The following is a 25,745-nucleotide window of genomic DNA, read 5'->3' as shown; positions in this document are numbered from 1 at the left end:
GTCAATGCACCTAACTTCAGGTTATATAATGGGTTTCTTCAACTGTTGGATAGTATTATTTTTACCAGTATGTACAGGTAAAATATAGAAATAAAAGGGGATATAGGTTTACGTTATTTCTTTTGAACCATTTGTAATTTACCAGAATGGACATTGATTTTTATTTGATTACGGCGATATCGTACAGAATTATTTCGTCAAATGTTTCATTGTCACAATGGTGTATGCAAATACAATTCATTTACACAGTTGAAAGTTAAAATAGGAAAGTATGTGGAACAGGGCTAACATATTTATAGCTACTTAAATTAAGATTTGTTCGGAACGGACGGATTTTTATGTGTCATTTATGGGCATTTTATTTTCTGGTCTGCGTCCGACCGTCCGTTCGTCCGACTGTCCCGCTTCAGGTTAAAGTATTTGGTCGAGGTAGTTTTTGATGAAGTTGAAGTCCAATCAACCTTAACTTAGTACACATGTTCCTTATGATACGATCTTTTTAATTTTAATACCAACTTAGAGTTTTATCCCATTTTCACGGTCCACTGAACATATACAATAATAGTGCTGATTGGGCGTCCGTCTCCTATGGACACATTCTTACGATAAACTAGTACTACGAATGGATTTCTCTTATCAGCCCAGGCTTACACTACTGAAATAATAAATCACTAGGGATTTTTTTCTATGAAGAAATGACATCAAACTTGTGGTTCACACTAATTAATAAATTCGTTCGAGGTTATTTCATATAGACAGATAAACTATTACAGTCATTCCTTATGATTTTATTCTTTCCCCTTTTGCATGACAAAAATATTTGTATAAATACCACGATTTCGCCTGTGAAAAATACAAATACGAAACAAGCACCATCCGGTATCTATTCTTTGTTATAATAATGCCACATGTTTTAAAATGCATATAGAGCATCAATGCTTAAGTTTGCATTAAAACATTTCAGCAGTCACCGTATTTTCAGACATATTACGCATTTTTAAATTTTGACTATCAACTAATTATAAGCTTAACACAAAAAAAAATAAAAGAACAATGTGGCAGAAGACACCAATACCCTAGTTCAAACATTGCATTTTTCAAAGTTAAAAGGGGCAGTACTCTTGAACACCAAATGACTTATAACCTAATATCGAACTCTGTCGACGTGTTGTGGTTTTTAGTGTATGAGTTTTAAAAAATTATATGAGACATATTTAATCGAGAGAGTTGACATAAATAAAAGACACATTTTTCTAAGTTAAAAAGGGGCATAATACTAGAACGATATGTGACTCACTTCCCAAATTCGAACTCTAAAGACTGCTAGTTGTTTTGGTTCTTCGTAATGTGTATGAGTTTCATTGGTTTTGGGTGAGATAGTCCTAGCTTGGAGTGCGGACACGATTTGTTATTCTAAAGATTCCGAGATAGAAAGGGACATAACTCTCGTATAGGCAAGATACTCACTGCCTAATTCCGAAATCGGTCTGCAGGTTTAGTTCTTAGCATTATGCATGAGTTTAAAATGAAATACATTGGTCAAACTAAAGTTAAAGTGCGGAAATGAAAATGGGACGGACGGATGGCAGAAGGACGGTAAAGGATAGCCCTTAATAACCAGTTACCTACAGAGGGGGATGAGAATACTAATTAAATATAATTTTAATCAACCTGATGTATGTGTCACATATTCAGTGCATCATTACAGACATTTAAGTGCCAATAACATGGAATATGGTAGTTGTTTTTTTACTTGTTCCGTTAAATGATTTCGTTTGATTTTGTCTTTTTTAATGGATATCACCTATCTGAATTTGTCTTGATGTTCGGTATTTGTGTCATACTTTTATAATATGATAGCTTGTTTCTTTCAGCTTTAATTTGCTACCATTGTGACAAAGAGTATGATTTGAATAGATGTAAATCTCTTGTGGAGTGTCAATCACATGAGGTTCGTTACAATCAGTTTTATATTTGTAATCCATTAATTAGGCTAATAGTTTTCGCAATTGGAATTTCAAATATTATTGACATTTTTATCTATGTCTGTTTTGTTCAAACATCGTTGTCAATAAAATTGAATTTGATGCGACTGTCATACAAGTGAAGTTTAGCTAGCTGTGAAACAAGGTTCAATCTACCATTTTCTACATAAGAAAATGCCTGGTATCTTTAATAACTATATATATATAAGCTTGTCGTAATGTTCTATTGTAATTTTTTTTTGTGTGTTTCGTTGTCCTGTATGTTCTTCCATTTATTTGTATTGTAGTCCTGTCATGAATGTTGTCATTTTAATGTTATATTTAATATAGCCATACAAGCGGGAGGTTTGGCTATCCACACAACCAGGTTCAACCCATTATTTTTCTCAAAATGGCCGTTGTTATATTATAGTTCGTTTATGTGTGTGTTGCATTTTAGTTTTTGTGTTGTGTCGTTGTTCTCCTCTTATATTTGATGTCTTTCCCTCAGTTTAAGTTTGTAATCCGAATTTGTTTTTCCTCAATTGATTTATGAATTTCGAACAGCGGTATACTACTGTTGCTCTTAGCTGTACCAAGTTTTTTGATTTTGTCATTTGATTAGGGACTTTACGTTTTGAATTTTCCTCGGAGTATTTTTGTGATTTTACTTTATACTATTTATAACCAAATTTATATTTGTTATTCATAAATTGTTATGTTACGAATAGGACTGTTTGTTGTTTCAATTGAATTGTTTTATATTTTTCATGTTACGGTCTTTCATAACCGACTATACTGTATTGATTTTTGTCATTGTTAAAAGCCGTACGGTTGACTATAATTGCTTACGTCCACTTCATTTGGAATTTGATGAATGTTTGTGTCATTGGCAATGATACCACACCTCCTTTCATGTACATTTATAATTTTATTATAGATCAGCTATAGAAAATGATCAACTTAATAAAAATCACAAGGCGTGTAATAATTGTAAGCGACACAACTATACAAAATATGTAAAAGTAAACCTTTATAGGTCAAAGTACGGTTTCAGCACGGTGTGATAGCTCACACCGAACAGCAAACTAAAAATGGCCACAAAAGGACTAGTGTTAAACAATTTAAACAGGAAAACCAACGGTCTAACCTTTGTAAGTAAACTAGAAACACTTATGAACAAACACACGACAAACAAAACATGAGTTTCCTGACTTAGGACAGATGCAAACACATACAGCGTTTTTAAACGTTTTAAAAGGTATCAACTTTCCCACTTACCCGAAACAATAGTGTAACATCCCAACATAGAAAGACACACTAGACCGTTGGTTTTCCTGTTTGAATTGTTTTACACTAGTCCTTTTGGAGTCATGTATTGCTTGCTGATCGGTATAAGCCAAGACTTCGTATTGAAGGCCGTACTTTGGCCTATAATTGTTAACTTTTTATAATACATTGAATTTTGGATGGGGATTTGTCTCATTGGCACCCATACCTCTGCTTTTCATTAATATGAATAGTTTTAATTGTTTGGTGTCGAACATCACTGAAGAGACATAAATTGTCGAAATGCCTAGACATCACAGTTGATTCCTAATTTTGTATTAGATTCGTGTTGCCTAGTTTATATTGGATTTTAAAATTATTTAACCACGAGCATTATTACTATGTCGAAATGGGCATCTGGTGCAATAAAAACTGGTATCGCTTATTGTAATAATTACAACTGGAACGGTATTCCCCGATGGTATCACCAGGCTAATAAATATCAATCATTAAGTACTTTCATGCTAAGTCTCCGTGTTAAAGAACGTATAATTAACTGGTTCACTTTTATAAATTGTGACTTGGATGGATAGTTGTCTCATTGACACTAATTCCATATCTTCTTAGGTTTATTTATTTGTAAGAAACTTGCAGACAGAACATGAAAGCTATTCGAAATAACATGGGAAAACTATAACAGACTTTACCTTCCTCCCGCAAAGCTCTACATAATGTCTTCAACATTTGTATAATGAATTTCATTTCGAATACTTTGGCCTCATGCATCAATAAAGACGCTAGCTGTCAAAATCGCACATCTAATACAGTAAATTGGTCATAAGGAATGACGAACAAGCACAAATAAAGGCAACAGTAGTATAAGGTTGTTCAAAATTCATAAATCGATTGAGAGAAAATAAATACCGGTTACAAACTAAAACCGAGGGAAAAACATAATTTATAAGAGGATTAAAAAAAAAACACAACACAAACACTGAAGTTCAACAAAAACAACAAAAATGCAACATACATAGAAACATTAGAAACAAACTAAAATTAAAGCTGAACATCGACGAACCTTGTACGGTGTTTTCGTACTGTTTGTAACTGAAATTAGTATTAAAAAAGAGGGACGAAAGATACCCCTCAAAATAAAAATCGAAAATAAACTGACAACGCCATGGCTAAAAATGAAAAAGACAAATTATTACATACGGCTGTTGTCTGCTCTATGGTCGGGTTGTTGTCTCTTTCACACATTCCCCATTTCCATTCTCAATTTTATAAAGTAGTGAGGTTTACATATTGTTTTTAAGATATTTGTGAAACTGTACAACTTTTTAACAAACCGGACATTACTCCAAAAACCCGAGCTTCTAGTTTGTTACCTTGAGAATCGAGTTACCAAAAATCGAACAGTTTTGTACATCTGCTAATTAATATACAAGGTACTTGTAAAAAGAATCATACCAAACAGTTGTATGACCGACTATTGTTCTATTGATAAGAATGTATTATCACAAGATACATGATTAACACAAAAGTTCAATGCACTAAACTACAGGTTCTATCATGGTTTTCTTCAACTGTTGGATAGTATTATTCTTACCAGTATGTACAGGTAAAATATAGGAATAAAAGGGGATATAGGTTTACATTAATTTCTTTTGAACCATTTGTAATTTACCAGAATGGTCATTGATTTATATTTGATTACGGTGATATCGTTAATAATTATTTCGTGTTTCATTGTCACAGTGTTGTATGCAAGCATAACTTATCTACACAGTTGAAACATAAAATAGGAAAATATGTGAACAGGGATAATATGCTTAGAACTACTTAAGTTAAGATTTGTTCCGAACGGACGGATTGTTATGCCCCATTTATGGGCATTATGTTTTCTGGTCTGTGCGTCCGTCCGTTCGTTGTTCGTTTGTCCATCTGTTGGTTCGTCCGTCTGTCTAGCTTCAGATTAAATCATTTGGTCGAGGTAGTTTTTGATGAAGTCAACGTCCAATAAACTTTAACTAAGTACCCATGTTCCCTATGATATGATCTTTCTAATTTAAATGCCAAATTAGAGTTTTTACCCCGTTTTCACGGACCACTGAGCATAGAAAATGATAGTTCTGATAGGGACATCCGTGTACTATGGACACATTATGACGATAAATTAGTACTACAAATGAATATATTAACTTGAGCGGCTTTATTTATATCAACCAAGGCGTACACTACTGAAATAAGTAATTACTTGTGATTTTTTTCTGTCTATGATGATCTATGATGAAATGACATCAAAATTGTGGTTTACACTAGTTTCAAAACTCGTTCGAGGTTATTTCAAATAGACAGATAAAATGTAATAGTCATTATGATTTTAGTCTTTCCCCTTTTTGGATACGGGAGGACATAAATGAGGAAAATGCTGAATCATATGGCTAAAAATAATAGATTTCATTATAATGGAATTTGGTTGTAGGCTATTTTATTTGTTTTAATTTTATATCTTCCGACATCATTTCTAGAAAATTGAAAGAAAATCCATATTAGTGGTGGGTTATCGTAGTAAAAGACGTATTCAGGGTTATATTCTCCACAGAAAAGTTTGACTGTAAAATATCTACATCTTTAAAGCAAATAAGTTCCTTTGTTTGATACGTATAATAGGGCATGGTATTTCCCTTCTTGGCATTTGCACGATCTTGCTTTTAATCCTTGCTTCATATTTATGAAAACTTTAGCATTTAACTTTGTATTTATGAAAGATTGGTGCGGCCAATTTCCATTTTGTCGTTTTCACCTTTGTATTTTCAAACGTGAAATCGTAAAATAGCAAAAACACATCTATCAGTGTTTTTATAGCTATCACTGTTTCTTTCGCATTTTCACGATTTCGCCTTTGAAAATTACAAATACAAAATAAGCACCATCCGGTATCCATAGTTTGCGGTAATTACGCCACATGTTTTCAAAATGCATATAGAGCATTAATGCATAAGAGTGCATTAAAACATTTTCAGCAGTATTCGTATTATTAGACATATTACGCATTTTTAAATTTTGACTAGCAACTATAAATAAGCACAGCACAAAAAAAATAAAATAAAACAACAATGTGTCAGAAGACACCAATGCCCCATTTAAACGTTGCATTTTAAAAGTTAAAATGGGGCATTACTCTTGAACATCAAATGACTTACAACCCAATTTCAAACTCAGGTTTTAGTTCTTAGCATTATACATGTGTTTTAAATAAAATACATATGGCAAACTTAAGCTAAAGTGCGGAAACGAAAATGGGACGGATGGCAGAGGGCAAAACTTAATGACCAGTTGCCTAGGGAGGGGGGAAATGAGACTACTAATCAGCTATAATTCTAATCATAATGATGTATGTGTCACATATTTAGTGCATCATCACAGAGATTTAAGAGCCAATAACATGGAATATGGCTCTTTTTTACTTGTTCCGTTAAATGATATCGTTTGATTTAGTCTTTTTTCATGGACATCACCTATCTGAATTTGTCTTGAAGGTCGGTATTTGTGTCATACTTTTATAATATGATAGCATGTTTCTTTCAGCTATAATTTGCTACCATTGTGACAAAGAGTATGATTTGAATAGATGTAAATCTCTTGTGGAGTGTCAATCACACGAGGTTCGTTACAATCAGTTTTATAGTTTGTAATTCATAAATTAGGCTGATAGTTTTCGCAATTGAATTATTTTAAATATTATTGACATTTCTATCTATGTGTTTTGTTCACACATCGTTGTCAATAAAATGGAATTTGATGCGACTGTCATACAAGTGAAGTTTAGCTAGCTGTAAAACCAGGTTCAATCTACCATTTATTACATAAGAAAATGCCTGGTATCTTTAATAACTATTAGCGTGTCGTAATGTTCTATTGTATTATTTATTTATGTGTTTCTTTGTCCTGTATGTTCTTCCATTTATTTGTATTGTAGTCCTGTCATGTAATGTTGTCATTTTAATGTTATATTTAATATAGCCATACAAGCGGGAGGTTTGGCTATCCACACAACCAGGTTCAACCCATCATTTTTCTTAAAATGGCCATTGTTATATTATAGTTCGTTTATGTGTGTGTTGCATTTTAGTTTTTGTGTTGTGTCGTTGTTCTCCTCTTATATTTGGTGTGTTTTCCTCAGTTTTAGTTTGTAATCCGAATTTATTTTCCTCAATCGATTATACTACTGTTGCTATTAGCTGTACCAAGTTTTTTTTCTTTTGTCATTTGATTAGGGACTTTACGTTTTGAATTTTCCTCGGAGTATTTTTGTGATTTTACTTTATACTATTTACAACCTTTATATTTGTTATTCGTAAATTGTTTTGTTACGAATTAGACTGTTTGTTGTCTCAATTGAATTGTTTTATATTTTTCATGTTAAGGTCTTTCATAGCCGACTATACTGTATTGATTTTTGTCATTGTTGAAAGCCGGATGGTAACGTCCACTTCATTTTGGAATTTGATGGATGTTTGTGTGTCATTCGCAATCATACCACACCTCCTTACATGTAAAATTATAATTTATTACAGATCAGGTATAGAAAATGTTAAACTTAATAAAAATCAGAAGGCGTGTAATAATTGTAAGCGACACAACTATACACCAGGGAGTCAAAGTGATGTAGACGTAAGCAACAAAAATTCAACGTACGACCTTCAACAATGAGCAATACCCATACCATATAGTAAGTTTAACAAGCTCAACCGTGTCAAAGTGTGTAATGAGAATGTCAGTGATCTGATAATGAAAAATCGTTTTAAGGTAACACGATACCGAATGGCATATCTCCTGATTTCCAAAATTTTTGGCATACGTGTACTTTGAATCGAGTTACATCGGAATATGTAATAAAAAATGGGGGTCACGATTTTTGTTTTTTTTTGGAATTTTCATAGGAAAACGTCAATTTTGGCGACAAATGGGGAAATGCCTTTTTTTCGGCTTACCTTTTTAGATTTTCGAATGGATGGCTATTTTCTTATATACGGAGAAAAACAAAAAACTAACATAATATCCAGCATTGCATAGTGAATCCATACACGTATAGAAACTCATGTGTCACCATCCTTGTTTTTGAAATAAATGGCTTCAAAGTTGATCGATAGGCCTAGAATTTGACCAAAAACGTGTGACGTTATGGTGTACGGAATATAACGTTATTCCTTCTCAGAGAAAAGGAGAAAAAAAATATGTGTCAGGATCTGAATGAGTATATTTTATTTTCATTTCCCCTGTCGACTGTCGTAAAGTTCCTAGTAATGCAATATACAATTCTACTGAATCAGATATAATTTTATTTCGTCCTGCACATGGAATTTCACTCATATGAATTAATATTTATATCGTCTGATTTTCACATCAAACGAGCATATACTTGAAACTTGCGTGAACAGGTTCCATGCGAATCTTATGATAATAGTTCATGCATAAATCACCGGAATTTTGTACACGTTAGATTCACGTAAATATATGAAATAAAATTATTCAAATAATATCTTTGTTCTAAAATTTGATTGAAACCATAAAAAATACCTTCAGATTTTTGTTAAGTTTACATGAAAATTAAATGAAACATTTCACGTGAGATTCATCCGAATGATTTTTAACTCCATCATATTAGATAATGGTGGTACGTACTGCATTCCGTGATGCAGAAATATAGTATTTTAAAAAATTTGATTCATTTAACAGTTTTTTAATTGCTCGGTTTGATGGTTGTTTACCGTTCAGTGGCTAATAGTTCATGCATGTTCGGGACGATACAATACAATTTTGAAAACAGTTGTTTATAAAAGACACATTTGATGGACCAGTCAAAAAAGGTTAAACATTCTGTAATTTTTGAAAATTATGAGGAAAAATAATGATCCTGATAAAATACACATTCCAAAAAATAAAATAACAAAACTCCAGGAAAAATTCAAAACGAAAAAATCCCTTATCAAATGACGAAATCAAAAGCTGAAAAACATCAAAAGAATGATAAACAGCTGTCATATTCTTGACTTGGTACATACACTACATGTAGTATAGTGTACTCTGCGTGGTGTAAATGTGTTACTTGTTTGCTCAGCAAGTCGGACAAACCTTGCAAACTGTTAACCCGAATAATTCAGTCGTTATATTCCGCTTACTACATTAAGTAAGTAGGAGAGATCGATTACGGGGAGGGACTGAATTATTCGGGTTAGCAAACTATGCAAAATTTCACAAATTTCAACATTCGGTCATTTGTGAAAAATTATTTACATAACAAGTCTTGAGATCATATATGCATTCTTTATATAAGTAAAACAACTGTATGTTCAATTAGTTTTGCGTAACTGTTCAATTTTGGTCTTCCTCGCGGTCTGCGTTTAAACTTTGTCGAATTTTTTGAAAAAATTAGAGGCAATGATTTAAATTTTAACAACTAAAGTTCCAAGTGACGGGTGTAAATTGTAGGATTGATTGCTTTGATTATTGGTTGGTTAACGTCCAGTGGAAAATATTTCATGCATGTTCAGGACGAGAACAAGTTAACAATAAATACAATAGGTAGGTTTTGCAATAGAGGCAGGGCATCCGCGATGATGGTCGGGAAAATTTTAACTGACGCTATACATGTATATATATACTTAAAATAAAATAAAATACTTGTATACTTGTTCTAAAAACTAATTTTAAGCAAGAAACTTTCCGGGCCTTTTCCGACGCCTAGTATGCGAGCAATATGGCCCTCAGAGCCCTAAAAGGTAACTTTGTTAATTTTTTTTCAGTCGTTTTATCTCCCAACTTGTACATGTACATTATTTCCAACTCAAAACTAAAAAAAAAACACCGAATACCCATGCAAGCGTAAATTAACACGAATATAAAATCTAAATGATTTAAAACTAGCTTTTTTTACAGTCTCTTGCTGTTTGAATAATAAAAAGTCAGTCGTTTGCATGTAAATTTCGAGAAAAAAAAATTATAACGGAATCAGGGAACACGGAACCGGTCTGACTACAGCCAGCCTCAACTATCAACTTGCGTTTGTAGACGCAAGTGGATACTCGGGGCTGGCTTTATTCAGACTGTAACGGAACCTGAATTTTGTTATTTTATTTCTGCCGAATCAAGTGCCCATGTATTTCTCAGCCTTCGTTAACTTTCTAATGCTTCATTCCGATGTTGCTGTCCGTCCTGAGTAGACCTGGTTTATACGATTACAAAGCTGGCACTGAATTTTAAAATATTTACAAAACTATATCGAATTTACTCTGTACAGACCAATGAATTTCAGAGACTGTTTTGTTTACACATGGAACACAGGAAAAGTTATTCGGCTAAATAACCACTTTTTTACATTCCATACAAATAAACTATTTTCTGTATGATTTTCAACGTCTGCTTTTATTGTGCTTTTCCCCTAATTATATCCGTATTCTCATCCAAATAAATTTCAATTTTGTCCGAGCGGTTTTTTTGATGACCATTTTAAAACGAATTAATAGTTGTAAAATTTCGCGTTTTTTTCACACATCATCCTAAGCTTCTATAAATTAGATTTCTACTTTCAAAACAAAATTTCATGGGGATACGGTGTGAATCATGAATAAGTACTTATTGCAAAAATAAACCAAGGTTTACTTTTATAAATTGTTATTTAGATGGAGAGTTGTCTCATTGGCAATCACACCACATCTTCCTATATCTATACCAAGAATAAAAATAAGGTGATAAAACTGTGTCTGTTATGCCTAAGAACATATATAGATAAAGCGTGCAGATGCTTAAATATCAAAGAAACAGAATATTTAAAAGTAATTTACTTTTTAAAGATTTTAAAACAATGAGCAGAATGATTGCCGGAAAACGATAAAACAATGTATGTCAAATAACCGCTACGTATTGCATCAAAACTCTCGGCACTCTGCATCTAGGGAAAGTTACCGTTAAAAATGTCACACAAGGCCCGCTGCATTGGTTTATATGTGTGAACGTTATTCGATAACGTAAGGGACGATAACTCATGGCGTAACGTCATTCGGTATCGTGTTACCTTAAGACATATAAGTAATTGTCTAATTGTTCTTATTAATCAGATATATTACTGTAACAAGCCCACTATTTGTATGTCATTCAAAGTGAAGCATATGTATATTCATCAGTTTTCTTTTCTCAGATATGCATTGCCAACAGGGCATCGGATTTAAGTAGCAGACAGTCTCATACACTTGGCTGTATTCCAAAGTCGGTAAGTATTTTTTTTTCATGTCATACGAGTAGACTGTTTAAAAATACAATTATAATCTCGAAACCTGCTTAGAAACATAACACATGTCACCACCAGATATGTCCTATGAAAAAAAACAGAGTTTTAGATATTGGTCTTGTTGCGAAAATTTAACGTTGATAATCTACTATTAAGATCAATGCCGGTGACGTCTTCTTGAAGTCTCATTATTACGTATTGTAAATAAGAAACTAAGCGATGCGTTGGACATTGCAGCATTAATGGAGGTCAAAGTAAGGTATCTGTTAGTCAGACTAGAATAAAGACATACTCATACACATAGTAACCGATTAACCAATATACAAAGAAGATGTTATGTTGGACATTGCATTTCGGTGGATTTATATATAAAAAGACAGGAGGTGTTCCCATGGGTCCTTACTGTGCAATCCCATTGTCAAACGTGTTTTGTTGTACTGATATTAATATATCATAATTCATACACAACTGTCTCAAGGACAACAAAAATCTTTCAAAGTTAAAAACTGCACTTTCATACAGTATCGTCATTAAGAATAATGCACAAGGATTTATATGCAATTATCCATTTTCAGAAGTAATAGTTAAATGTTATGTTTTTTTCTTCTTTCAAATAAGATATTTACTTTAGATTTGTGATAGATACATATTTGGAAAGAGGGATTTATCGACAGCTTGCTGTGACTCCAACTATTGTAACCGTAAGTAAGCAAAAGTAATATTGTTGTATCCATGTTTTTATTGAAAACGATCTTAATTCTTGGACAAAATACAAGAAAAGAATTATACAGATTACCAATCGTGTAGCGATTATATGTTGATACAATTATAGGAGAAACAAAAGTAAAATAATATATTATTTGTACTATACAGATCATATACAAACCTCAATTGCATCTATACCCGTTTAGAATAGGGAACGAAAAAGGGAAATGTGTCAAAAAGACAAAAAAAAAACGAAAAAAGCGCAGAAAACAGAAAAAGGCTACAATTGGGAACTTAGTTTCAAAAGATAATAACAACGTCTTGAAATTGTTAGTTACAAATATGGTTGCTGTATGATTTTTGAACGATTGTATTGATATGTAAGGGATATAAAATTGTAAACATGTAACGCCAAGGAAAAGACATTAAATACGAGAAAAGTTATATTATGGGTACCTGGTCAATGACTAATTTTGCCTGAAAGTTTATTGTTTTAGCTAAAATATGAAACGTTACATCAAACTCTTATCAGTAAATAAGAATAGGGGCATAGATAAATGCGCTTCTGAGTGCTCATCTGACTATATATACACCAACACTTAAAATATAAATTATTATCAATACATAAATTTATGCAAGTAACTTGTCATTTTGTGTCATGGAAAATTTTTCATTTCATATACATAGTTTGGATTTTGTTCGTTTAATCATAATTGGATTCTGTTCCGACTGAACAATGGAGTTTATATGAAATTAATTAAACACTTTTTAAATTTCGTATATGGAAAATAACTTAAGGTACTCACGACACGGAATTACGGAAATCATATCATACCATATATTGTTTTTTAGTCAATTTAGTAAATACTGTCAAGCCCAGTTTGGAATCAGTAACAACCACGTCTGCTGCTTTAAGTACGGCTGTTACTTCAACTACGCCTGCCACAACTACAACTACGGCTGTTACATCAACTACCTCTACTGCACCAACTACTACTCCTTCTACAACTACGAAGCAACTTGAACGTAATTCATAAGTTTGTTATACTCAAACGTTATTATATTAAAAAACAGTATTTGTACAATGTACAATTTCTCTAACAACACAAAATTATATCATATGTACACTCTTGTGTGCAAGTTTCAATTAAAAAAACTTTTGTTTTTGCTTTTGGATATACATATTTTGAAGGAATAGCTATAATTTATAATCAATCAGAATAAGCTAAGAAACATCCCTTCACAAAGCGTTAACAAAAATAGATTTCTTTTTAATTACAAAAATACAGAAAAATGTATTACTAATTAGCTAATACAAATATGTGTGGCTTTGTTTTGATGTTTCCGTGATACTAATATCATATATAAACTAACAAAATAATTCTTGCTTAATGTCTTACCTGAAGAATTTGATGCGCCGTTGAACCGACGAATATATTGAGGACTGGGTTCTTCAAAAAAATAGTTTTATTAACAAGTCTCTACACTGTCCTTTGTCACAGTCTGTGTCACCGTTCGATCGTTGAAGTAAAGAAAATCTGTATACTTCATATCTTGTTTACAAATGCCTTGTGTTACGAAGTTTTCGTTTGTTATATATGTCCTTTATCCTTAATCTCATTTTAATGAATCGGCGACTAATAATGCTAAGTTTATGTGAAACTTGTAGTAAAACATTCATTTTTAAGATTGAACATAAAATTCATTATGGTTGGTAAAGCAGGCGAGGCAGTCAACCTTTTCACTGCCAGAATTTTTCAAAATCCAAAATAAAGAAACGCCTATGACGTTGCTAAATCTTACTACAACATCGACGAATGCCACTGAAAACCTTGTACAAATGCAGTGTAAACGTTAGCCACACTCATCAGTTATCTTCAATAAATCAAAGTTCAGAAATACTGAATTGGTTCAAATTTTGTTTTACATATAATAATGTACAAACCACTTAATTCTTATTCAAAAGTAAATAAGATTTTTTTTCAAATATAGGCTACAAAATCCTGATTATGTGTGAAAAGTAACGATTACGAATATTTGTTTCGAAAGAGATTTGCATTTACCTGTGATGCCTTCTGAGAATCCGTCTACAGAATTTTATTAAAACTTATGAGTTATTGCTATAATTAATCATTTCCGTAAAAATGATGTGAAAATATAAGGGGGTCACCGGATTCCCTTTTTTTCAGTTGAAAATAATCAGTCTTACTTCCGTACATGTAGCGTGTAAAAGGTAAACAAATTATTAATTTTAACGTCATAAAATTCTATCACTCATACATATAAGATGAAGACAGCAAATATAAATCCCCTCATATCTTCCTATCGTAAAAATGAAAATGTTTACAGCAACAGACCATTATTTTTGAATGAAATTCTGTGGGCGGATTTTTGGAATATTTCAATTTAAAGTGGGAAAAGCATAATATTCGCTGACGCGTTTTATTTCAGTAATCCTTTGCACGCGTCTTGTCTTACATTTCGATTAAATGTTCATTTCCGATTGCCTTTAAATATTTATTTGCTTCTCGATACCTATCATCATGCATAATTTGCACTTTAATAAATGTAATTCGTATTGTAAAATTTTGTACTTTAAAGATATTTCCTGTCATCTTTGTCGTGGGCCAAAATTCATTTGTGAACGATCTCACGTGTCCAGTAAATGTCTCGATCCAGCACAACAATTCTGCATAAACGATGTGGAGAACAGAAAAGATGGCAGTCGATATGTAACAAGAAGGCAAGTTAATTCTACATATTGTATTACAACAGATGTATCCATCGGATCGCCATCAATGATGGTGATACATGGCTGTGTACATAATGTATATACAACTCGTCTAAACATCAACCCAACAATGTTAGATCTGTAAATTTGCTTTCGCAAATTTTTGGTTCTTCCCTCGCCGGGATTCGAACCCATGCTACTGTGATATCGTGACACCAAATCGCCTGCACTGCAGCCGTCCCGCTAGACCACACGACCACCGGCGAGGGAAGAACCAAAAATTTGCGAAAGCAAATTTACAGATCTAACATTGTTGGGTTGATGTTTAGACGAGTTGTATATATATATATATATATAACATCTACACACGCTTAAAAAACACGTGTCTCATGTCTATCTCTAGATTCACCTTCCGTGACAAGGTAACACTACGACTATTGAAGTTATATTTTTATATAGCGGATGTGGTCGAGTGGTCTAGAGCGCTGGACATGAGGCTAAGCGATTGGTGCTGTAGTGTATCATAGGTGTGAGTTCGAATCCCGCTGAGGGACGGACAAAAAATTGTCAGTATAAAATCTAACTCTTACACTGTTTGGTGTAATTTTCAGACTTATATATATATATATATATATATATATTTAGACAATATACGTATAGTGTCTTGAAATATGAAATTTATTTGTATGAGGATTAGGTAGCAATACACAGTTAGAAGTTTAGTTTCGCATTATGGCCATGGTGAATTTTTTAAATATGAATGTTTGTGTACAATAAAATTGATTTTTAGATAATTGAAGAATAATATAGCCTCCTTAGTGGGTTTATATGAACATTTTGATTGTTTTAGCATGTTTTATAGGCCATTTATCTGTTTGACAGTCCGTATTTTCCTATCGGTAAGATTTTGCGCTCGATCTTTTCAATTCAATTTTATGGAAAAACGAGCAGAAATGCATATAATTTTTTTGGACCACTTGATAGATATAAACATATGGTTTCAGGAAAGGTAACACTGTAATTGATTGAAATTTTCCTTTGGACCAAATTTTGGAGACTTTTGTGACATGTTCACCCCCCTATTTTGCTATATTTTGTATGAAAGAAATGCAAATTGTTGCCATGGTTACACCCAAAAGAGATTATATTTCAACATTATGACCATTAGAAATCAAATCTATGGAAGATTCTCTTTCTATAAATATATACATTCATAACACAAATATTAAGCCTTATTTGTTAGACTAGAGGGGAAAGAGGGTGTTCAAAAATTATGAGTGTCAATTTTAAGTTTTTTTCCTAACTGTGTATTGCTACCTTAGAAAAGGGGGACACGCGAGGTTTTACCGAGCATTTTCCCTGTTTCGTGCCGAATACAAATAAATTTCATATTTCAAGACACTATACGTATATTGTCTTTATACTGAAATCGATAAAAAATAAATACTAGTAATTAAAAACAATATGTAACAAATTTTGTTTAAAAAAAAAAAGTGTATGGAATTTCCCTCTAGAGGTACCATTTTGGGGTATTTCCCTATAAGCGTAGTCCAGGCGGTAAGAAATTGACATTTCAAGGAATTAGAAAGGGATAATGAACTTAACTAATAACATTTAATAAAAAAAAGGTATATAAATTACCAATTTGAAGACAAAATAAGTTGAAATTTATAAAAGTTTGACAATTGTTTCTACACGTTGTCATGGTTGTGACGTGGCGTTGTTGACGAAATACAGTAGTTCCGGTAAGTAGGCGGGGCTTATAGGTTAGTTGAAGTCATTGACGTATAAAGCTAACGTTTACAAGTACGTCATTTTGTACGTATAGCTTTATCTGTATAGTGAAAAGTAAAATCATAAAAATACTGAACTTAGAGGAAAATCAATTCGGAAAGTTCATAATCACATGGCAAAATCAAATAACAAAACACATAAAAAACGAATGGACAAGAACTGTCATATTCCTGACTTGGTACAGGCATTTTCAAATGTAGAAAATGGCGGATTAAACCTGGTTTTATAGCGCTAACCCTCTCACTTTGATGACAGTCTCATCAAATTCCGTTATATTTACAATGATGCGTTAACTAAACAGACACAATAAATAAAATAGTCGATTGCAGTATAAATATATTTATATATAACAAGTCTAAAAGGGTCCGCAAAGACCGCTAAGATAGGCTGAAATAAAAATATTAATTTGCGATATGAACTGGCACAACTCTAAGATTCTGACAGTTAAGATGTTACAACAACTGCGTGGATAACAGTTCCCCCAAAAAACAAAAACGCCCTAACCTAAGTTGGTGTAATATTTTAATTTTGACAACGGTAGGGCAATTGCAACAGAGACTGCATATTTAATATATATATATAACAAGTCTAAAATGGTACAACATCACCAAAAATAACAATAAAACGAACAATATGTTAAATATTTCGGAGAACAGATATCCTTCATCAGTATGATCACGATGTAAACTGAACAATATCAATCTTTTCTGATTTTACTATCACAATCTTGAAATTTATACAATAAAATAGTTAAAGCGAACAACAGAGACACTGATACAATTTTAAAATTTCCATACACACCGCAAAGACCGCTAAGGTATGCTTGAATAAAAATAGTTATTTGCGATATGAACCGGCACAACTCTAAAATTCGAAAGGTGATGACAGTTAAGATGTTACAACAACTGCGTTGAAATACAGTCCCAATAAACAGCCTTGACCGATCTAAGCTGGTATAATATTTAAAATATGACAACGGTAGAGCAATTGCAACAAAGACTGCGTATTTAAACATCCCAAATATATAGTAATTTGATGATTAGAAAAATGAGTAATAAATGTTTTACTAAGGTTAAATAATTGAACGTGGCTGCGTACTTATACATCCCTGCCAACTCTGTAATTAAAACTAGTATAATTCAAAAATTCCTGAAATGTGTTAGAGTTCAGTACGGTAGCCGGAGTTACTGGACACAAGTGATGGCAGGAAAATTAGTGATGGTAGGGAAAATGAGTGACTCTTCTATATTTTTCATTAATGCCCTCTGGGGGAAACTGTCCTGAGCTTTCTTATCCAAAAACTTTCCCGAGCAAGTCTGTCGACCTTTGACCAATCCTCGTTGTGATTTATGATAGTGATGGTAAGTTTTTTTAGATCAGCTTTGGCGTGCCCAGGTGATCTCAAATGACGACTGACGGGGAGGTCGGGCTTGCAGGTGTAGTCACTACGATGACAATTCATGCGTTTGTTGAATGACTGTTCTATCTCGCCAACATACTGCATGCCACATCGACACTGTAGAATGTATACAACATTCTAGATTTGCTAGTTACATTACAAAATATCGTGTATATACACAGACCCAGTGGAATGGCAAAATGTTTGAGTATTCAGTATTAATTAGAAAAAGTAAATAATTATCATGAGTATCGCTCGAAACTCGCATATACATTTGAATTAAAACGTCATTAACCTCATTGGCGTTGTTATTATTAATATCTACAGTAAATTGTTTTGCAATAAAGCAATTTCGGAATACCATGTTTTGATAACATTATGGAACATAAATGCTATCTTTAAGATTTTGACTTAAAACATGACACTCATTCATGTCTTTGATTATACATAAAAATAACAACTGAAAAAATTATATCGATATGTAGTGGAGTATGGCCAAGCTTCCGGTAAATTTCTACCTTTGAACTCCATGTATGTTTTCACGTTTCTCCAACATCTGCTTTCGTTTTTATACACTCAGGTAATTTCTTTTTTGTTTGAGGAATCTAGCTTAGTCTGTGGAAATGTATATGTTACAGGCATTTTCTAAATTTAGTCAATTTGTAAAATGCCTAAATCATGCAGGCATTTTAGAAAATGCTTTTAAAAAATTTCAGTCATTTTACAAAATGCCTAAATTTAGAAATTGCCTGTAACATATATACTTTGAAATTTAAAGCGAGGCGAGCTAGCACATTTACAACTCGAGAAATATTTTAATTGGTGTATTGAAAAAATAGCTCATTAACGAAGTTTTGTTGATCTACTCACTAGTATCATTCAAAAATTGAATGCTTCTTTTTGTAATTTTATTGTAAAAGTGTCGACCAAAGCACATTTTGTATGAAGTGCGGAAGTGCTTCATTCTAGAAATGTGCGCACGATCAATACTCTTACAACCTATACATTAACAAAAGATGCATTCAATTCTTATAATTAAATTTTATTGCTATGGTTTTAAAAGTCGATTTCTATCATTTCTTTCTTTAATCAACCTGTACACTCTATTGTGATTGCACGTGTCATGAAGGTTCATTTGAGTATGACGCACAAGAGTTTTTATCAAAATAACAATTCTTCACAAACATACTTGTAATGTAATTATTGTAAAATATGTTAACTCAAAAGGCACTTTAATCATAATGGAAAGAATTTAAAGATGATAGTTACTGATGTACAAACACCTGTGATACAAGATATCACCAAAATAAATATTTTTAAAGCCGATTGCATTGGGTGTGCAGAAAATATCTTTGGTCAACTTGCTTGCTAGGCTAGCTGAACCGTTAAGTCATTATTAGGTTATGTAAACTTCCCTCCTTTAAAAATAGACTAGTCCTGCCAGTTTGTAGGACTACTAAGCTACTTCGAAGGGAGGATAGTATTCCTTTCCTAATAATGACTTCACTTTTCAGCTAGCAAGCAACCTTACTAAAGATATTACCTGTACCAACACATTCAATGCAGGCTGTAAGACCAATTAAAAGTGAATTGTAAATATGTGTTAAATCGGAGTTTATGAAAAGGTAAAAAAATAAGTGCTCGGGGCAATCCCCATTCTCTAAAGCTCATAGTATTTACCTTTTCATAGACTAACTTAGACAAAATATGTCAATTTACCATGTAAAGAAGTAGAAATCTTTCTCTATTGCAATATACACCAGCAGCTACCATATTTTTATTCTGTAGTGAAGGACCTAAAGTATATAGATTGCAAGCTTTTATCTGGAAGTAAAGAGAAAGGGATAAAAAAGGGGGTGATCGTACATTTAATTTATTTGTATCTTTGGTTTTAGATGCGCGACATCAGCAGAGTGTAATCGTGATTGGCTTGTAGAATCAGCTGACAGGAATGAATGCAAGAACTATAACGTCGTTATACTACAAGACGCTATTTTCAATTGCTCATTCTGTTGTCAAGGAGATGACTGTAACTTGGAAACTGTACCCGATAACCTGTATCGTGGTTCTCATTAAAGCATGTCTAAGACGGTGTGAAGTCATGTTTTGTTTTTGTCTTCTTCACTAGTTACATAAAACTAACTCAGATTAATGTATCATATGCCAATTATATTGCCCTTAATATTTGATTAGAGACATTAATGTATTTTCCTTGGAGCTCGGTATTTTTGTTGTTTTACTTTTTACAGCTTATACGTAGTGATATATTCGCTAGCCATATTAAGAATTATAATAATTATTACCGTAAATAACAATTCTTAATCAAATTCATAACCTCATGAAGTAAAGAGGTGTTCAATCTGAACGTACTTTTTTCGTATCTCGCAAGCGTCAAATTATATATCTATTTTATTTGTTGCTCGATGCTTAAATTAACATTACTTTAAGAACTGAAGATTTAATTTAGAAACAAAAGCTGCAGAGATTTTAGTGCGCATTTGACTGATAAAATATGCTATTGTTCCGTAATGCCAAAGAAGACGCCCTATTTTTATCAGATTTTCGTCTTGTGTACTGCTATTTTTATAGCTGCTCTTGGGTGTCAATGCTCTTAATTGCTGTTTAAAGTCAATGCTCTTAATTGCTGTTTAAAGCCAATGTTCTTAATTGCTGTTTAAAGCCACTGCTCCTAAATGCTCTTTAAATCATATGTTCTAAAGAGCTGTTTACAGTCAATCATTTTAATTACCATATAAAATGTTTCAAAGGGTCAACTAAAACAATTCATCATAAAAGAGTTCAATGCGTCCAGCTCATACAAATGTGTTATACGTTATCCAAGGCTTTATGCAACAGCGAATACTTGAGTAACACGCGAGTACTTCTTCATCATGCTTCTTCTATATATAACTACATGTAAATTCAGGAACGAGGCATCCTAATTCTATTACAAGGGGATTCAGGACGAGGGCGGGGAAGTGAAATACGGGAACCCCCTGTTCACATTAACTTGGATATTAAAAAAGACGAGAAAAACCTGTTATCGATCAGTTGTAAGTTAGCCTTATTGTCAATTGTTAAAAATGATAGAAATAAGAAGATGTAGTATGAGTGCTAATGAGACAACTGTCCATTCAAATTCACAATAGGTAAACAGTAAACAATTTTAGGTCAAAGTACGACATTCAATGGCAACTTTATTTTGATAGGCAGTGGTTATTTTAGTGGAGTGACAAATCGGAAAAAGTCGCTTATTTAAAGAGTTTAATGGCCTGAAATACCTCACGGCTGAAAATTCGCATTAGCTCTGTCGTAGAGTTTTCCCACGGTGCAATTTTTGGTAAAATCGCGTTAAAGTGTGATTTTCGGATTTTTTTGTCTTTTTCATTTTCAAACACGGGAACGCTTATAATAAATTCCCGAATGAAGATATCATCAAAAAATTGGTATCAAATGAAAGAGTTATGTATCAGCTTTGTTTTGACATCAAACTTCAATGTCATATGAACATAATAAATTGAGTGAATTGGACGATTTTCACTGTATGTAACATTTTTTTCAATCTTTCCGTCTGTCAAAACTAGTATACTACATTGCTTATATATATCACCAGTACTTAATTTTCACACAAAAAAGTGGAACAACCAATACTTCGGATGTTTTGATATATAAAAGTTTGATAGAACATACAAATCAACTTTTACAAGCATTTTTATAGAACTCATCACATAGACGTATTACTACTCAATTTTCAACCCAATAAGTTCCCCTTTCCTATTTTCCCCTGCATATGAAATGCATTTTCATAAGTTTTATAAAAAAATATATATATGTGTATCAATAGTTGTGTCTGTGCTTGAATAAGAACATATGCTAAGGTTTAATAACTTTTTAAGTCTTTTATTCTTGTTTTTCGAAAAGACTAATTTTAAACCACACTGGTACAACTCCAAAAAAAAAAATCCGGAAAATTATTGGCAGTGCTAACCATGACCGGTAAAAAATGTCTCTTCTGGAGGTAAAAGTCATACAAGCTTAGCAATTAAATCATGTCGAGTCATTTGAGCGTGCCAATATTGTTTTAAACTACGCAAATTATCAGACAAGCCATCCATGCAGTGGTGAGTTTACTCTTCATAAATAACTCCAAGGACAGCCGCGTCAACATTCAGCATGCGTTGTTAACTACTTGATGAAAATAAAAATAATTTGCTTCTAATGATTTAAATTAATCGGGGTATGATGTTGCTTTTCAAATACTAATAGAAAGTCTACATGATATATATATATATAAAAAAGAAGATGTGGTATGATTGCCAATGAGGCAACTGTCCACAAGAGACCAAAATGCGAAAGAAAGGAAAAAAACGTATTCTTTGTCGTATAGTTTGCAGTTCCATTTGTTTACAGATATTTCATTTTGCGAGGGAAAAAAAAGTGAAAAGCTGTTTACGATCGTTCGAAATGTATACTTTTAGCTGAGTGTGTGATATTCCTTAACGAAAAACCAGAACACCCCTTATCAAATAGATGGTATTGGTATTGCCCAAAGTCTATATATAAAATGGTACAACAGTTATTGAGATTTGGACAATGACTGCTTTAAAACTATAATAAAAAAAAGTATGTGGTATGATTGCCAATTAGACAAATCTCCAAAAGACCAAATATTATACATACATTTACAACTATAGGTCACCGTACTGCCTTCAACAATAAGCTACTCCCCTACCGCATAGTCAGCAATAAAGGGTCCGATTTGACAAATGTAAAACAATTCGAACGAGAAAAACAACGGCCTAATTAATGTACAAATAATAAACGTAATGACAACAACTGACTAACAGGCTCCTGACTTGGGACAGCCACATACAGAATGTGGCGAGGTTAAAGATGTAAGCGGGCGCCCAACTCTCCCCTTATATCGGACATTGGGATATGTGGTGTGATTGCTTATGGAACAACTCTTCACATTAGACCAAATGACACAGATATTTACAACTATAGGTTACCGAACGACCTTCAACAATGAGCAAATCCCATACCACTAAGTCAGGTATTACAGGTGTCAAAGGGACAATAAGGTTTATTTCAAATGGTGGTAGATCCAAATCTTTCTTAAAGTCATTGAATGTAGAGATCAATTAGAGATTATAAGAAATATCTTTGTGCACATAAAAATAAACATGGGTTGATAAGATTTGTAGGTACATTGCAATTATGCACTATCGCACTACAATGATTTTGATTTGCAAGAACATGACAAAATATTTCTTGCGGGATCTTTTCAAAACATACCCTTTGAAGAAATTTTTTGTAGGATCTGTAAATGACTTAAGTGACAGATATAAGAATTATTCTGTCGCGTCTTTTTTGCCAATGCACAGATATTGAAAAGTTATTCTAGGGGTTGCATCATATTAAAATCATGACAGTTATTTTTCAATTCTAATAAAGGGGTTTCCTCATATGTCAGACATGATGAATTGTGATTTTAGACTGAAGGCGTTACTTCAACCAAAGCCACAAGACAGTTTTTACCTATTCACGACATATGTAACTTTTTACTTATTGGACCCCTGATGTCTGGCATACAACAGCAGCTCGCGCTCTTACAGAATGCGACACGTCTTCTCTAATTGAAATTGGCAAATGACAAAAATTATTAGGGGTCGGGAAAAACATGCATGTATCAAAATTTGTCATTCTAGCTGGTTCTTATATTCACACATATGTTGCAGTGAAAATTAGTCCAAAGCGGATCAAAATGACCACAGAAGCAATGGTCAATCAGTACATAATGGTCTGATTAAACTCAAGAGTATTGTCGGCGCCATACCATGACATCCAACTTTTTTTTTCTAGTATTCCGTTACCTTTTCAAATTGATGTGCATATTGATGTCTAGTGTAATTGTATTACAATTATACATAGACAACAACCTTAAATTTTGAAGTGTAATATCCCTGTGAATCTTTGTTTGTAGTTCACATATATATCGGGATTTCAAGTCTGTGATTTATTCCATCGTTTATAGTTATATAAAGAAGATGTGGAATGAGTTCCAATGAGACAACTCTCCATTCAGGTCATAATTTGTAAAAGTTAATCATTATAGGTCAAAGCACGGTCTTCAAAACGGAGCCTTTGTTCACACCGAACAGTAAGGGATCTAAAAAATTATTAGTGTAAAACCGTTGCAACGGTCTAATCAATATAAAAAAAACTAGGAACGAGAAACATTTATGAACCACATCAACAAACGACAACCATGTCTGGCGTTGTTTTATATATATATATATAAAAAAAAGGGGGGACACATATTGTCAATGCGATATTGGTCTCGTACTGATTTATTTATTAATATACAGAAAAAACTTCATATACTATAGTTTCATGAACATAAAGACTATTTTTATAGTTCTAACATCATTTTAAGTCTAACTATTCAGCCAAGAATTTTCATAATTTTTTTCATAACATCATTATAGGTCAAAGCACGGTCTTCAAAACGGAGCCTTTGTTCACACCGAACAGTAAGGGATCTAAAAAATTATTAGTGTAAAACCGTTGCAACGGTCTAATCAATATAAAAAAAATAGGAACGAGAAACATTTATGAACCACATCAACAAACGACAACCATGTCTGGCGTTGTTTTATATATATATATAAAAAAAAAGGGGGGACACTGGTTTACTTTACAGTTCTTATTTCTCCTCTGTTACTTATGGCATTTTAACAAAAACTTTCCCCAAAATATCTTTATAGGTAGCCATATATTATTGCATAGCTAAATCTTAATTATGGCAGCCAACTGAGATTACTTTAACATGTGTTATAGCTACATGTTATACTATAGCATCCGCATACCGGTATTTAAAAAAGAAATAAATATGAAAAAAAAATATTTAAAGCTTGAAATAAAAGAAACAAATATAAACCGACTATCTTTTCAAACTGTATGATCTCTTTATTGTTTTATTTATTTTATGTTTTGTCATGGATTTGTCATGTTGGACAATAACAGATTAAGAAAAAATCTGCTCATGATAGTCGTTTTTTAAGAAAGTAAGAATCCGCCGCACCCTGTTTTTTTTTTTATCATTATCAATTTGTCACGTCTATAAAGATTTCACAATTATTGTTCAGCGTTTGCTAGCTAGGAGACATCCTTAATTCATTCAGTCTGATTAAAATACAAGTCACGTGTCGAAGTTTTGCTTACACGCTTGTAAAAAAGCATGTGACACACATGATTTTAGTCAGATTGACTTAACATTCAGACTTTGTCAATCAGACACAATAAGGTATCAATCTGTTAATTATACAATAGTGAAGTTATAATAACTTATATTTCTTTATTCTTTAAAGTTACAAAATCATTAGCTGTTTTCAACTATTTTATACGTAGAGCAAGATTGGATCATCTCAGAGGAGGGGCGAAAGATACCAAAAGGACAGTCAAACTCATAGATCGAAAATAAACTAGCAACGTCTTGGCTAAAAAAGAAAAATACAAACAGGCAAATGATAGTACACAAGACCCAATATAGGTAACTGGAGACTAAGCAACACGAACCCCACCAAAAAC

At 32.7% G+C, this 25,745-nt stretch overlaps 1 protein-coding gene across 3 annotated transcripts; it reads left to right on the top strand.

Annotated features, from left to right (window-relative positions):
• On the top strand, positions 1-20,254 carry LOC139494966 (uncharacterized). Of its 3 annotated transcripts, none has more exons than XM_071283087.1 (7): positions 1-77; positions 6,825-6,901; positions 11,434-11,505; positions 12,155-12,224; positions 13,081-13,254; positions 14,830-14,971; positions 20,048-20,254. In XM_071283087.1, exons 1-7 carry the CDS (start codon positions 5-7, stop codon positions 20,226-20,228), a joined length of 789 nt encoding a protein of 262 aa, XP_071139188.1. In that variant the 5' UTR covers positions 1-4; the 3' UTR covers positions 20,229-20,254. The 3 variants fall into 3 exon arrangements, with proteins under 3 accessions (XP_071139188.1, XP_071139189.1, XP_071139190.1); XM_071283088.1 differs by lacking the exon at positions 6,825-6,901 and adding an exon at positions 1,875-1,951; XM_071283089.1 differs by lacking the exon at positions 1-77 and adding an exon at positions 4,764-4,854.
• Positions 20,255-25,745: the final 5,491 nt, after the last annotated feature.

Source organism: Mytilus edulis, chromosome 11, assembly GCF_963676685.1.
Source record: "Mytilus edulis chromosome 11, xbMytEdul2.2, whole genome shotgun sequence".
Taxonomy (NCBI): Eukaryota; Metazoa; Mollusca; class Bivalvia; order Mytilida; family Mytilidae; genus Mytilus; species Mytilus edulis.
The sequence above is the reverse complement of the archived record's forward strand: the minus strand, read 5'-3'. Positions and strand labels throughout refer to the sequence as shown.

Coding starts and splice junctions, on each gene's coding strand:
- LOC139494966 (XM_071283087.1), top strand. CDS start 5: ATGCACCTAACTTCAGGTTATATAATGGGTTTCTTCAACTGTTGGATA. Junction 11,506..12,154: donor TTGGCTGTATTCCAAAGTCG/GTAAGTATTTTT, acceptor TATTTACTTTAG/ATTTGTGATAGATACATATT. Junction 13,255..14,829: donor AACTACGAAGCAACTTGAAC/GTAATTCATAAG, acceptor TGTACTTTAAAG/ATATTTCCTGTCATCTTTGT.